Here is a 16,676-nt window from a genome sequence, read left to right as displayed (position 1 = left end):
ATCACAGACTGAATGCGGGACGCGTACTGTCTTGCCCAGCCTATCTTTATGGCAAGTTGATGCATTCGTCTTTTGGTCTTATGATCAACCGTTGGTTTTATTTTACAGTTCGCATCGGCCAAAGCTCTCGCTGCATTATACACACAATAATTGATAGCCCAGAGGTCAGATTTTCCGGAAAAATGTCCACGAAGCTCGTCATCCATTTCAGCCAGATCTTTAGGCTTGAGAAAAACCTTGGTGTTGATGTTTCTCTGGGTCGTAAAGCATCTCTCTTCCTCTATTGGATGCCTGCCCGCGATTGGTTTTAGTGTCGCCTCTCTTTCTCTTTTGCCGGCTTGTTCTAGCTGTGGTAGAGTAGGCGTTCCGCTTACATAGCCCCTTTTTCGGAGTAGTTCAGCATGGTTTCGCAGACGTTGCTACGAGAAGTGCGATAACTCCGGGTGTTTCTCGCACCACAAAGCATGCAGCCGTGCCATGTAACCCCGTTCAGGGGCCACACTCGCATCGTAGCACTCTAGCAAGTCGTGATTCAGTCGCTGCGTCCACCCAAATGTCGCGAGATCCCGCCGATCCATCGCATTTAATCCATTTTCATTGGCTCCCCCAGCTCTAGATTAGTCGGCATTGTTGGCCGACCCATTGTTGGGAGCCCTGCGCGTTCTGTTGTTTTAAACCGCACTTACTACAACTATGTTTGGTGTTGTCATTGTTGTTTCCACGAGAAGCTAGGGAAAGGGGTTCGTTCATCCTTGTAGAGCCCCGCATGCATGGATAAGGCTGCGTACTCTGATAGGTCGCCCGGTATCCCAGAGTCACCGTTCTAGACACCTCACCCAGGTGCCATTCAGCTTTCGGCACGGTTTTCACACCCCCGCTTGGGGATTAATTCCTTCGGGACCATCCTGGACAATTGTCCGCGACTGCCTATTTATTTTTGTAACCATATTCAGCAGAAACCTTTGGTACAGGGACCCTCTATCCGCAACCCGAGGACGCGTTCGGTGGCTTTGTCATAGGCCTTTCAGTTTGATTCGAGAGGAATAAAAACCGAACTATATGTATCCAATCAACTTATTTACGGATTTTCATTTTTATTGTACTTGTTTGACGATGACGACTAAAGTGTTGTTTGTTTTTGCGCACCTCTAACGGCTTAGGAGATCCTTCTAGAAAGTCACAATTTGTATATTTTTAAAGAAAATTTTTAAGAGTTATACTCGTGCAGATCCACAGATTCTGAATTTTTAAATTAAAAATAACTGATTTAATAATTTTAAAATTTTTCATCCATCAATTTTAATCTCATTTATGAGCCGAAAAAGGTTCGACCATCTCAGCAAAGACAAGACTTGTCTTGAGACAAGTAAACGTCGTCTTAGCCAAGACAAGGCTCGACTTGAGACAAGTAATCGCCGTTTCAACTATCGAGGCCATGAAATTAAGACGAAGGCCTATGTCTCGACTCGGTTTTGAGACGCAGCCAGATATCGATGTCTTGGAGACGAACTTAAAACATAACCAAGTCGAACTCAATTCAAAGCATTTTTACTCGGGTTACTAACAAGAAAATAATGTATAGTCAAATAAAACTCATTTAAAACAATATGAATGAATTAAATTTTCTAAAGTTTTTAAACAACTCTTATCAAATTTTAATCAAAGGAAATTTAAATAACATACAAAGAGCACACGTTGCAGAAAATTATCTTTGTTAGTTTCCGGCTTTTCCTTCAAGTGACATATTTGCTTCGCTGAGTTCTATTCTTTACATTCAGGGGAAATAAAGAATAGAGACATTTTCAAGAAAGAAATTTTTCGACTAGCGCAAGTGATAGAGAAAATTGTTGAAAAAACGGTAATATTATATACTACCGGTCAAAAGTTTGGGTTCACTTAGAAAAATCGTTTTTTTTTATTTATTGCTTTAATTAAACCGGAGCTAAAAAAATGTCTCTTTAAAAGGTTGATTATTTTCGAAATTTTGTTAAAAATAAGCCCAGGGTGAAGCCAATTTGTCTAGTTTTTAAGTAGATATTGCAATAATAGTGTAAATTTTAATGTTCTCTTAAATGTTCAATAACTTCCGAAGTAGTCAACGTTTTTCAATGTTCTTGAGCTCATTTTGAAGCTTTTTTCACCGTATCACAACAGCTTACGAGCATCAATAGTAAAAAATGTTTTTTCGAATTGCAAGAAATTGAATTTGTAACAAAAAAGTTGGAAAAATTGAAATATTATTTTTAGTAACAAAAATCTTTTTGTAAAATATATGAAACATATAATCATGAATTTTCTAAGTAATTTCCTCAAAATATATATTTATTTAACTTTTATTCTGATTTGCCTATAGATAAGATGTTTTCAAATTTATCCAACTTTTTTATTACAACTTCAAGTTCTTGCAATTCGAAAATAAATTTATTACGATTAATACTCGTAAGCTGTTGTGATACGGTGAAAAAACCTTCAGAATTAGCTCAAGAACATTGACAAATTGGCTTCACCCTGGGCTTATTTTAGACAGAATTTCGAAAACAATCAACCTTTTAAAGAGACATTTTTTAGCTCCGGTATAATTAAAGCGATAAATACAAAAAAACGATTTTTCTAAGTGAACCCACACTTTTGACCGGTAGTGTATGTTTATAGAATCAAGGTACTCCTCAATATAGCAAATTCATTTTTAAAATGTTAGCTTCAATTTGTTTATATATATATATATATACAAAAAATTTATATTTTCAAAAAAGTGATTATTTTTGATTGGTTACATTTTTTAATAAATATTATTTTCTATCTGCAAACAGTTTTTCCCAAAAAAATGTTGATTCTTCATTTAATATCGAAATTTAAGTAGAGAAGAAAAAAATAAAAAATGTATGTGATTATTATTATTATTATGAATAAGAAATCGAACTTGAAGATTTACAGTAATTTTTAAATTTGTTTATCATGATTTTATTTCTTTCTCCATGATGCAATTTGCAAACAAGATCTTTTAATAGAAAGGTAAATTGTAGTTTTATTTAGAATGGATTGCTGGTGGTATAAGAAACTGGAGGAAAAATCGGGTGATCAGAGGGAATTAAAATTTCCCTCCGTAAGCGCGACATAACTCTATAAAACATGGACGGTATCAAATGGGGGTTGGCAAACTTTTTTGGTTCCTCAAAGGAAGCCTTAAAACGCCTAAAAGGAAAGAAGTAAAGAAAATGAATACCTAACTAAATGGTGGCAGTAAAGAACTAGATAACCAACATTTCAAAAAAATGGATTTGTTGCATCTAAAATTCTTGAAGTATTAAAGATGCGTTGTATCAAAAGAATTTGATCGAATTCTCATTTTTTTATGTAGTAATAAAATAATCGTTGAAATAGTAATAATTTTTTTCCCTTCAGCATCGACATTTCTTGAAATTATGTTTTATTGAAAAGAAAATTATTTCCTATATTTAATAGGACTTTCAGCAAAAAAAAGGCTGCTACAGTGCGATATCCCTTCTTGAGAAAATTGAAAATTCAATTTTTAATCGCTACTGAAAGTCAATTTCCAAAACTTATCTAATAATCAAACTTCAAAAGTTCGCAGTATCTCTCGCAATATTTAAAAATCTGCAATTTTAAACGGTGAAAATGACTGATTTTCTTTACAGAAAGCAATCGTTTTAGTAAAAAATTCTATCCCATCGTTTTGAATGTCACCTGATACTACATGACATGGAGCTTATGAATAATATATTTATAATGTTTATATTTTCTATCATTTAAATTTTAATGTATAGTTTTGAATGTGATATTCTAAAAAAGTTTAGTTTTGTAGGTCTTTAATCTGAAATTTGTTTTTATTTAAATTAATTTTTAGATTAATTTGTGAAAATTCTGAATTTTAAATTTCATAATATTGTAGTTTGAAATTCAAATATTCAAAATTTTAGGACAATTTAGCTATTGAGTCTTTTAAAATTGCATATTAAAACCTTGGCAGTTATTACTGAATTTTATAATTTTAGATGTAAATATAAAGCAATATCGAATTGTGAAGTTTAAAACAAGAAATATTATGAGGGGCAGTGTCAACCAAAAGGACAATGCCGCAATTCCCAGCATACATTCGAAAATGAGAATTCTAATGAACTTGTTGTTGTGTGAAAAGCAGGCGAATCGGCAATCGAGAAGTATTAACATTTCCTTAGAGTATACCCTGACTTAAAAGTGTAAAATTTAAAAAAATGGATTCATATTATAGCAATTAATCAGATTGTCCGATTTTTATTTGAAGATTTAAATCTTCAAATAATTCAGTTCAAATACAAAATTGTCAAGAATCTCTAATATTATGAACTTTTATTATTTTGGAGTTCTGCATAGTTTCATGTTGAACGCTACATTTTTAATTTTTCCCTTTCATATGTTTAAATCTTGCGATTGAAGTTCAATTATTTGAATTTTGGAAGTGAAAATTAACAATTTAAACATGATTAATTTTTAAACAAATAAAAACTTCCAATAAACTAAATTTTCTGAAAGTTTAGTATACAAAAGTTATAATGCACACATTTTTACTGTTTAAACTTTTTTTTATTATTAAATGAATTTCTGATGCGTTCAAGTTTCAATGTTCCGGGAATGAAATTTTGTAATTTCTAACAAACATAATATTTATTTTGAACGTTTTTTTTTTAGAATAATTCAAGTAATTGGTTAATTTTAGAAAAATTTGTCTAATCAGTTTGAATGTTAAATTATCATTTGTTTACGTAATAATAATTTAAGTTTCTACCTTGAAAGATTCATTTTTAAAATGTCAAATTTTAATCGCCTTGAATTTAAAATCATTAAAATTCAAATGTTTTCTATGCTTCATTATTTAATTTTTAACGCTTTTAATTATACAGTTTCAATTCACTTTTTAACGGTTTGAAATGGTTCTTTTTTGAACATTTTAGTCTGGATTCATTCAATTTCGTGATTCTTCACTAAATTTAACATAAAATTGTTCAATTTCTGGCGCTTAACTACTTCCTAATGAAATTGTCCAATTTTCAAAATTGGAGACTGCAATTTTTGAATTTTGAAAGCTTCTATTAGAAGATTTAAAAATTCCAAACACTTTTAATTTATATAATTTTAAACACTTTTATTAGGAAGTAATCAAAGTTTAAGTCCATTTCATTCCATTTGAAATATTGTCCTTTTCTTAAAAGCTCTGATCTGTAATAGTTAGAATTGGAGAGTTTTCGATTAAAAATCGATCAATGTATTTTTTTCAAACGCTTTAAAATCGAAATTATTTATTATTAATTACTGTTTCGAAAATTTTTTATCATAATACTTGAAAATTTGCTATTACAATGAATTTTTAAATTGTTTATGTTTGTAATGTTAGAAAACAAAAACACAATAATTTCTTTATCCTACTTATTATACGATTCAAAGTCAATAGATTTGTTGCAAAAAGCTTAGCTGTTGCTCGTCGAATTCCACAATTTGATGATATATGTGAATATGTGAAAAATGTAAAAATAATAGTTAAAAATAATAGTAAAATTTCGTTATGATTTGTTATTTTGGTCTTGATTGTTCAAAATTCTAAAAAAAATCAATAATTCCAATTTTAACCCAAATGATGTGAGTTGCGTAAAAATACCGAAAAGAGAAATTGTGGCTTTCCAAGAAAACGACAAATTTGCTTCAAAATAAATTACATTCTTTATTTTGGCATTCAGTCTGGAAACTTCTAAGCAAAATTCTAATTTTTAGACAAACAACGCGATACACAGGAAAAAGTGCAAGGGTCTTGGGCCGAAATATCGGTTTTCATAAAGGATATAATTAAGTTTCAATACGCTTTTCATATAGAATTAATGAATGTAAGATGCTCTCAAGTGCATAGCCGACACAACATACATGCAGCAAACTTACAAAAAGTTCGAAAATCGAGCGCGAGTGTCATGATATGAATGTGTGCCTCAAAGCCTACAGAGCTTTGAGAAACTTAATTTGTACATTTATATAGTCACGTAGAAAATTAGGCATCATGATTTATAGAAAATCTGGGTTATAAAAAGATATTTTGATCAAAGTTTACTTCGGATTTGCAGATATAAATAATTGCCGTGGTAATTAACTTTAACAAAATAAAATGTTTTTCGAAAATGTACCCTATGAAAAATAAGATTTTCTTGACACACTTGTTTCTTCCTCCTCGCTGATTATTGTTTCTGGTGATGAAATAAAGGCATTCAAATAAAAAGTTCAACGAAAATGATGAAATTAAGAAATGCCGTGATTCTATACCCTATAGTATTATCAAAATAGAAATAGAAAAACAAAAATTGAAGCCTTAATTAAATGCAAATTACAATTTTTATTTAAATTATTAAATATATTTTCAATCAAATTACTTATTCTATATTTATTAATTATTATAAAATTATTTATCATGAGAATTTTCAAACATATGTTGCACTGGTCTTGCATACCAGGTGCGGTCGAGAACTATAAAATAGATCAGACTAAACCGCAGAAATTCGCTGCTTCTTGCATTTTGTTTTATAATTCTTGGTGTTGTTGACATGTGTCCTGTACACTGAAAGAAATTTTATAATAATACTTGATATTTCATTATCCATAACTGATATAGTCGATTACGATTTAGGGAAATCGTGTGAATATTAAAATTATTGTTAATGTAATTACGAAACTTTAGAATTAGAATATGAAAACTTAATATATTTAGAGCAAGAATTGGCTATTATATAGGAATTAATAGATTGAGGTACAAAAGTTAATATAAATATTCTACAAATTAATATAGTCAAAGAGAATGTGAAAGGCAATGAGAGATATTTTTATTTTCTGTGATAGACGCTAACAGAAATTGTAATCTACAGTTGAGGAAATTGCAAAACACTGTATCAAAAAATCCGAATAGCTCCAATAGTCTCCCGAGGTTAGCCGAATCCGCAAATTGTACCTCATAGCCGAGCGCTCACGATGTGAATCGGAGGACTTCGTGTTTCCCGCTAAACTGGTCAAGATTCATGTATGGGCACGTGTTTTCCAGTGTTTTTTTTTTAAGACAAGAGTGGTATTAATTGGCTAAAGTATAAATTTTTTGTGATATTCAACTTATAAATTATAAAGATTATTAGTTAAAAATTTCAAGGATTTTACCAATCAGGTTTTGAGCATCAGATTACAAAGCATTGCTAAAGATTCTAGAAGGATTTAATATATTTTAAAGATTTTAAAATATTTAAAAGGATTTTTGAACGTTTTACAAAGATTTTCTGGATTTGGACGATTTAAAAGATGCGTGTACATTAGGGTGGTCCAAAATCATACCTTTTGACATTTTTTTTAATTAGAGGGCATGCCACCCCTCCCCCCATTTTGTGAGGTCGAAAAAAAGTTCCCTCCAAGTTTGACCCAAATCGGTTAATGTTAAGACGTGCCGCAAAGGCCTTGAAAATCCCATAAGATTAACATGCGGAAATTTTGGTTTCCGGAACAATGAGATTCAGGTTTCTGGATATATACTTAGCTTGCGGGAGTTATTAAGAATTTGTTCAGGTGTCTCTAATCAATCATTTCCATTAAATTACTTAAAATTTTGAGTAAAATTTGGTGTTTTAATTTCCAGTGACGTTCAAAAAATACAAATATTTCTCATTCCTTTGAGAATACTAACAGCTAATCTGCGGGATCAACATAAAAAAAAACTTACTTTGAGCTTACAGAGGACAAACGAGTTTGTCTACGAGGGTGATTTAAAGGAAAAATTATAAAAATAATTTCAGAACGACAAAATCGAATGTAATTTTTATAGAATGAAGTCTTACTAAAAAAATTAACCTTTCATGACCAATGTAAAACATTTTATGAACAAATATTAGTTATTTAAAGCATTTGCTTAACGTTTACATATTTAACAATAAGCGATATACTTCATTGATTTGAAACCAAAATCAGATTTTTGAATCACAATTACCAATAACATATTACATTAATGTTTAATAAATTTATTAAACAATACGATAAAGGTTTAGACAAAGAATTTTGCTCTTTACAATGACAAATTACCACAATAATTGCAGAAAAACAGAAATTTCAAACATTTAGTTTCGAAAAAATTGTTTAAACAAATAAAAATTTATTATAAAATAAGTTAGTAGTATCTAAATGACGTAGGCATTTAATAATAAGCAGCAAAGCTAGCTAAAGTTTTAAAAAAACTAGAGTTTTATACCTCTTTTTAAGAAAATGTTACAATTAAATAATAATAAATTGTTTAAACGAATACTAAATGCTTGAAAAGAAGATCATTATTCCTAAAAATGACCAATTGTCCAATCAAACATGAAAAATCTACCTTTCAATAAGTAAGTGCAAAAAAAATTATTTTAACAAAAATAATTTGTTTAAACAATTGTTAATTTGTTGAAAAATACTTAAAACCATTGCACTTGACAAAAAAAATAATTTATGGCAAAAAAGGGGAAAACAGAGCATTTATATGTAAATTTTGGGCAAAAATGTCAATTTCAGTTTTTTGGGGCCCCAAAATGGGGGGGGGGGTGCATCAAAATTTAAAGTAATTTCATGGAAATGATTGATTAGAGACTCCTTAACAAATTCTTAATATCTCCCGCAAGCTAAGTTTAAATCCAGAAACCTGAAACCCATTTTTCCGAAAACCAAAATTTTCCCATGTTAATCTTACGTGATTTTCAGGGCCTTTGCGGCACGTTTTAATACTAACTGATTTGGCTCAAACCTGGAGGGAATTTTTTTCCGGCAACTTCACAAACTGGTTGGGGGGGAATGTCCTCTATTCGAAAGTCGGTTGTTTGGACCACCCTAGTGTACATCACTAGTTTAAAAATATTTCACAACAATTTTACAGGGCTTTTAAATATTTCATGAGATTTAAAGGATTTCAAACATTTTAAAAAGGGTACAGTACACCAGGTTTCACAGATTGTAAAACATTTAGAAGATTTTAAAAATATTTCATTTAGATTTCAAAGAATTCCATGATTTCAACGAATAAAAAAATTCACAAAGATTTCAAAAGATTTCACAAAAATTTCCCAAAGATTTCGAACATTTTATAAAGATTGCAAGGATTTCCAAGATTTCAAAATGGCGCTTACACCAGATTTCAAAATTTTCACAAAGATTTCGAACATTTCCAAAAATTGTAAAGCTTTCAAAAGATTTCAAATATTTCATAAATATTGCAAAGACGTTAAACTATCAAATCAGGTTTTAACAAATTTGAGAAGATTTTAAAGGTTTCAATTATTTCAAACTAACCCAAAAGGTCTCACAAACAAATTTTAAACTAAGCATTCACAAATACGTCATAAAAATGTTATATAGATTTCAAGTATTTTAAATATTGTAGAGATTTCAAACATTTTATAAAAATTGAGAATGACCCCAAAAGAATTCACAGAAATTTCAAGATTTTACAAAGATTTTAAGTACTTCAAGAGATTTCAACGAATTGATGCTTTTACGATGATTTATTTTGATAAAAAGAAATAATTGATATTTGATTGGCCAATCAAGTCTTTTTTTAAAAAATCCGGGAGAATGGAAAGCCAAATCGGATTGCTATTATATCCATTGTCCCTATTGATGTTATTAGGGTTTTTTTAAGATTTCGATTGCTTCTCTATGTTTTCTTGGAAATTTGATTGTGTGTTTTTGCAATGACTGTTGTTTCATCAAATAAAATGTTATGTCCTGTTTCGACATATTGTATTGGGGAAATTGGGAAATGATGAAATTTGTCTAAATTAGCGCGAGTTGAAGTGAAAAAAGATTGGAATTTTTCGTTTTCAAAAAATCCACTTTTTACCAATTATCTCAAAAACTACAAAACCTATAAAGTTTTGCAAGATGAAAAAAAGATGCACCTTGAAATTCTCTACAAGTATCAGTCTTTAAAATTGAAATTAGAAAGATTTTTAAAATTGACACTCAGGACAATACTTCTCAGACTGAATCCGGCCGTGTCCCCTTTTGGTCGCCAGCGGTTCAATTATTTCAGGTTATTCAGTCTTATTCAACTCTATTCACTCAGCATTTTGACGAATGTGGAATGGCAGATTTAAAGCACCGCGCACAGGTGACCGATTAAAAATGTGGCTAACCGATTGCATTTTTATTCTTTTAACCTGTAAATGACAAATAGGCAATTCAAACCGACTCGCTTTCTATCGGTTCTTTTTCCCTGGGTACTTTGTAAGGAGCGTTTTTCTTCCTATTATGATTAATTAGCAAATATACTAACTTCCTTAAAGAGAAAGCACCAATTATTTCTAAATAAATGTTTTCGATTATTATTGAAAATATGAAAAAATTTAAAAATATTAGGGGGTGCGCTGACGCACTATGACAATACACAAATATAAATAAGTCAATAAATTCGCCTCAAATCAAGAATTCTTCACAGCAAAAAAATTTACATAATTCAAGTCGAAAATTCGGCTTATTTTAAGGTGTCACAAAAAGAAGCATAGGCAATCTGAAATTAAGAATCATATCTGAACATTAAATTAAGGGAATTAGATTCCTGAAATTCAGGTCGGGACTATTTGAAATTCAGGGAGGCATGACCTGAAATTCAGGTATGCTCGCTCTTCAATTAAGAATATATGTATACTAAAAGCTAGTGTAAGAAAATACAGGAAAAGTAGGAAAAATGAAAAAAAATGGTATATTGGGGGCAGGTTGGATCAAAAATCTGCAGACAATTGCGTTCCGTAATGTATTGGAAGGGCGCTCACGTTGCGAAGTAAAAAGTTTTGTAATAATTTAATTATTTTGATGATGTTAATAATCCAAATATTGGCTGACAACTGGAACGGATTTTGCTCCAGCACTTTTTTAAATCCGTGAATCGAAAACTCCACGAATTATGGAAACATAGTATCATAGCCGACACTGACCAACTCGACATGCAGTATTGGAGTAGGATGCGACTATATAATAAATGGCCCTGAGCTGTATAGCAGCGCAAGCATTCTTTAACGTCATGCAAGGTAGTACGAACCTGAAATTCAGGAAAGAGATCTTCCTTTATTTTAGGTGACAAAAGCCTTACAGGTTATTTCAGGTTGCCTTCAACTTACTTTCAGAACTGAATATTGAAATTTAGGAGGACACTTTACTTTATTCCAGTAGAAAAATTCTGATTTCTTATTTAAGAAAAGTTAGTGCTTTATCCAAGATAGTTTGCACACTTAAATTCAGGTACTTCCTTAATTCGAGTCAAATCTGAAATTAGGTCGAATATAACTTTAAGTATTTATTTTTACTGCGTTATATTATTACATCAAATTTGAATTATCCTAATGAAAAAAGTTTCACTGTTAATTACTAGATTTTTCAAAAACGAAAAAGGTGACCGTAACTTACTCACTGTTCCGTTGAAATGAATTTAACTCAGTGGTGCGAATATCAAGACTGTTTCTTTTTATTTTGTATGTGGGATGTCTATAACAACTATTTTTCGATATAAAAGAAAAAGTTAAGAAAGCAAGTCTTGCAAAAATTTCTACAAAAAGACTCCCATCATTTTTAATCGCACTTAAAAAAAAAAATTATTTTTTGATTTCATTTAAAGTTTATTTTTTCTTATTTCTTCTTCTCGATATCATTATTTTGAGTAAAGAAGATAATAATGTACTCATACCCACGCAAAAAAGCTGTACTATAAAATACTGGCTTTTTAAATTACTATGCGCGGACAAAATTTCTTTTACATTCGTACATGAACTTCAAATTATGTTGATAAAAAAAGTTTTATATGCAACCGTTGTCAAGTTATATATAACACACGCACATGCGCGCGTCCGAAAAATTACTTAGAATAGTATTTGGTAGACATATTTACATATTATAGTATGTATTATTATAATTATATACACACGCATATATATATATATATATATATATAGTATAATATATTATTAATATTCTTTTAAATATTATTTATACATATAGTTCTAAGACATTTTTTAATTGAGGAGCGCTTACTTAAACTAATAAAAAAAATTATAAAGTTTTTTCCATTACAAAGCATTCTCGGTAAAGAAGCAAAAAGAAAAGAAAAAGTACATACTACAACAAATTATATGAATGAAAGAATTCTTCAAAATAAAATGTAATAAAGTCAGAATAAAAGAATAGTAAAAAGAATAATAATTTCAGTGCCAATGTCAGATTCAGTCATTTTCAATGACCATACTAATAGTTACAAAATTATTAAACCGTTTATTTTTAATTGAACAGTGAGTGCGCTTCAGTTATAAAAACCGAATCGGAAATGCCAAAATTGGAAAAGATTCAAAATGTATTATTTTTTAATTTCTAAAAAATAAAATTATAAATTTAATTTAGATTAAATTTAAAAACTAAAATAAATTAATAAAAAGGAGTTTCTGGTATTCATGTCAGCGACTACTAATTTTGGTAATGCTAATATATTCAAGGTCTCTGTCAGTCCTGTTGGTATCGTGTAGCATGGACTTCGCTCATGGATTAACGGTCCCCGAATCCAAGTTCACACAAACCTATCTTCCCTATCTCCGATCACCCACACTTTGAAAACATCCTTTGTAGTTCATATCTGTCCAGTCTGACACACCAAAGAAAAGAAACAAGACGGCGCAGTCATCAGTCGGCTCCCGACTCGCGGCTAGTGAACTCCAGTGATCTCTCTCTTTTTAGTTTAGTTAGTCCCCCTACTCTTCAATTTGAAACAATCCTTCTATTGTCAATCATATCAATTAGAAAAGAAAATTCCCAGACACCCATGGTTCACGATGACCATCTCGTGCTGGAGTCTGTTCTTCTTGTTTTTAGCTGTTGCTGGAGCCACCAGAGGCTGGAACCTTGGCCATGGACTTAGATACGAATTTACGACAACGCTTATCTTCAGAGAAGCTGGACCACCCAGACCTGGTGGAGATGTTGGATTTCAAATGACGGGGCAACTTGAAGTTGTTCCAGTTTGGCAGGATCCTAAAGATCCAGACACCATCATTCTCAAAATTAAGGTATATCGTTTCATCAGTTCATATAATTCTTGAACTATTACCTATGCTCGATAGTTATGATAACAATATTTTACGATTATTATAACTTAGAATCCGAAAGAAAATTGCATTTTCTTATGGGAGATTAATCTGGAAAATTCTAATTGTTGATGGAGCAAATTGTTATTGCTGATCTGAAACAAATCGTTTTTTGTAATTAAAATTAGTATGAATCGAAATAAACTTGATACGCTGAATTGGATTGGATAAATATATTTCAATGTGTTAGATAAAATGAAAAAGAATTTATTGAGAAACTGATCAATTAAATTGATCTCTATTACAAATTCTTTTTATAATCCAAATTGGTCTGAATTAAACTAGGTCCACAAACTGAATTGGATTAGAGAAAACGTGTTTTTATTTATTAATGTGTGTTTCCAAATGGAGCAAATTTTAACATCTTGGACATCGTTTCTTCTTTACAGACTTTTACATTGTTAACATGGCTATACTTCTCCCAATGGAAGAAAACGAAAGAAATTCGTGAAAGAATGGAATGTACGATAGTACATTCCATTCTTCTATTCATTCATTCCATTATACATTCCACTTCGACCACAACCAATTACTTGAAACTTCTAAAATACCTGAAATATTTGAAACATCTAAAGAATCTGAACCAGAAGTGAAATGTATTTGCATGCATATGCAAGAGCCACGTGAACGTAGGCTGTGAATACGTAATGAACATTAGTTATCTGCTGCATCATCAAAAGTTCAGACGTGTATACTAAATCACTATAGAGATGAAAATAACCCTGCACTTATTGGCCAATTTCTTTCAAAATTTGTTAAAAGAAATTAAGAGAACAGGAGTTTTATAAATGAAGGATTAACGACCCTTTTCCATTTAAAATGTGTTTTATCAATGTTTAAGATCTAAGAGTTCAAGACTGACTCGTGGCAGATATGTCAGATCATTCGTATTTTTTAACATTTTTGACTCTTCTTATTTACAATGCTGAAATTAAGAGACAAGGAGTTTCCTAAATCCTAAAGGATAGTTTAGAGACCTTTTTCCAATAAGAATGTGTTCTATCAATGATCAATATTTAAGAGTTCATGGTTGACTTATGACATATATGTCAGATCATTAGGATTTTTTCAAGCCTTTTATGCCACTACTTTTCTTTAATTTAACTACTTTTAAACTTTTTTTAATACTCTGTATGGCTTGGATTTAGTGTGTCGGGATGTGTGAAATAAACAAATTGTTTACTTGTATTGATAAATATTTTGAACAAATTTTATTAAAAAACACTGAACATTATGGATTCTTCATTTGTAAAGGATATTTCGGCATTAAAATTACTTACTTTTATCGATATAGTGGTACTTGATCATAAAAATGTATCTCTCGATATTATTTGTTAATTCTATACACAAATTATATAAACAAATTCCAGTAAAATTAATTAATGAAAAAATGAGTCATTTGATATTATTTATTAATTCCATATAAGTGGGGGATCACCCTACAGAAAATAATCATTCATTATAAGCACAAATATAAATAAAATAATCAATTAGCTGTTTAATATGTTAGCACGTATCGTGACTCAACTATTAATGAAATTAAATTAAGTATTTTACATACATTAGTGTCTTAAATTATTGATTATCTACTGTATGACCATTATCTATTTCAGGATGGTCTCCTCTACATTTTATTAAAAATTTCCAAGTGTGAACATTCAAATTCAAAAAGAAATAGTTTTTTTCTTTTGATTGTCCTTATAAATGTTGCCAGTGATGTCAGTGACAAATGTCTACAGTACACATTTTTTGAATACAATTCGTTTATAAATTAAGCAATTAGTATCAAATAATGTTTTTTCAACACTAAACTTTACGGTAAATTTAAAATTCGAGAAAAATAACAAAGATCTCGTTTTATTTGTCAACGTCTAAAATATGCATTTGTTCACAAAATTTACAAATAAAATTGCAAGACACATTTATATGATTAAATATCACTTTTTCGATTAAAGCAAGTAATTTTAATACTGCAATATCTTTTGCAAATGAAAAATGCATAATGATCTGTTAGACAATAGATTTTGTTTTAAATAATTATAATCACAAGTATGTAAATAATTTTTTTCATTTCAAACACCCCTGTGCATTAAATCCAGGTTATACTGAGCAATAGGCAAATCGTGTACAAGTAGTTAAAAGAAAAGTTGCAGCTTCTATCTTTCGCGAGTTGCGACACAGATAGCGCGCGATCTTGTTGAAATAACGATGTCTTAAAACTCAGAGGAGTTTTGTTGATTTTTGTTCTGTTTCAAATGAAAGAGAATTTATAAGAAAAATGTATGTCTTGATTCAAAACGAAATAAAAAGAGGACGGCTTGTGTTTTTTTAATTGCTTGATTTTCTGAAAAAATGACTTTTCAACCAAAATTTTAAATATTCAACCAAAAAAATTAATTTTTACGTTATAGTTCAACTTTTAACCAACTAGTTGAATTTGCAACTCAAGATATGAAGTTTCAATTAAAAATTTAATCGTTTAAAAGTGAATTTTTAACTGAAGAAAAAATAATTTTTTTATAAAATAGTTAAATATTCGAATTAAAATAAGAGGAAAACACAAGCAATTAAATCAAAAAATTGTTGGTATTTTTTTTTACTAAATTTTAAATTTTGTTGTTCTTAGTGGTATATTCTCAATATATATCATTTCCCCTCATATACCTCCAAGTTTCATTAAGATTTTATTATCGGTTCTAGAAATATCGACAATTGAAAGAAATCCAGACATAAAATTCAATATGTCGTAACCCCTGTAATAAATCTGGCACTAATGTTCTAATATACTTACAAAATTTAAATATTTTTGTCATATAATTTTTTCATACACGACAGACAATTTAAAAATTTGGTAATGAAGACATTTAAAACAAGGTCACCTTATTTATTTATACAATTTCTTTACTTGATCTGGAAAACCTTGAACAATTAAAAAAATTTGAAACAGGAAAATGTTAGGTATATTATGTACATGCTTTACAGATTTAAATAAAGTGAAGAAAATTACAAGTCAGAAAAATTACTTTCATGTATGTTTTCAAACTTAAAAAAGGATTTTAATTGAAATAAATTATAATTTTTGTGAAATATCAAACAACTTACATTTTTAGAAATGTTTAAATTATACGCATTTTAAAGTTTAATAATAATTTATAGTAAACGTGCACCAAATTTAGAGCATCATGAAATTATTTTTAAATTGCTATTTGAATTGTGTTCGATTTAAAAATATATCGCAAACCTGTTCAAGAAATGTTGCGATTCACGTATTTTGTTAATAACAAACAACTGATTACGAAATCAGCCCCGAACTTGTCAGGGCTTTTAATAGACGTCCATCCAAATATTTTAAGCCAAAGATCTCCGTGCCTCTAATTTATTCAAGCAAATTGCCTTTTTGCAGCAAATTACACTGTACTAGAAATTTGAAGTTCCTTTTAGTCAACATTTTTAAAATACAATAGAATAAATGTTCACAATTTATTTCAGTGATTACAAATTTTGGAATTTGAGTAATTC

General features: G+C 29.8%; 1 protein-coding gene across 3 annotated transcripts in view; it reads left to right on the top strand.

The window, feature by feature from the left end:
* The window catches only part of LOC117181526 (microsomal triglyceride transfer protein large subunit), a 32,433-nt gene that overhangs the window by 11,901 nt on the left and 3,856 nt on the right, over window positions 1–16,676 (top strand). For all 3 annotated transcript variants that reach the window (XM_033374304.1, XM_033374305.1, XM_033374306.1), the window contains one exon: window positions 12,886–13,079. In XM_033374304.1, the coding sequence (XP_033230195.1) occupies window positions 12,886–13,079 (194 nt within the window). The remainder of the gene's footprint in view (window positions 1–12,885; window positions 13,080–16,676) is intronic.

The sequence above is a fragment of the Belonocnema kinseyi genome, chromosome 10 (assembly GCF_010883055.1).
Source record: "Belonocnema kinseyi isolate 2016_QV_RU_SX_M_011 chromosome 10, B_treatae_v1, whole genome shotgun sequence".
NCBI classification, from domain to species: Eukaryota; Metazoa; Arthropoda; class Insecta; order Hymenoptera; family Cynipidae; genus Belonocnema; species Belonocnema kinseyi.
Note: the sequence above shows the minus strand (reverse complement) of the source record. Positions and strands in the feature narration are given on the sequence as shown.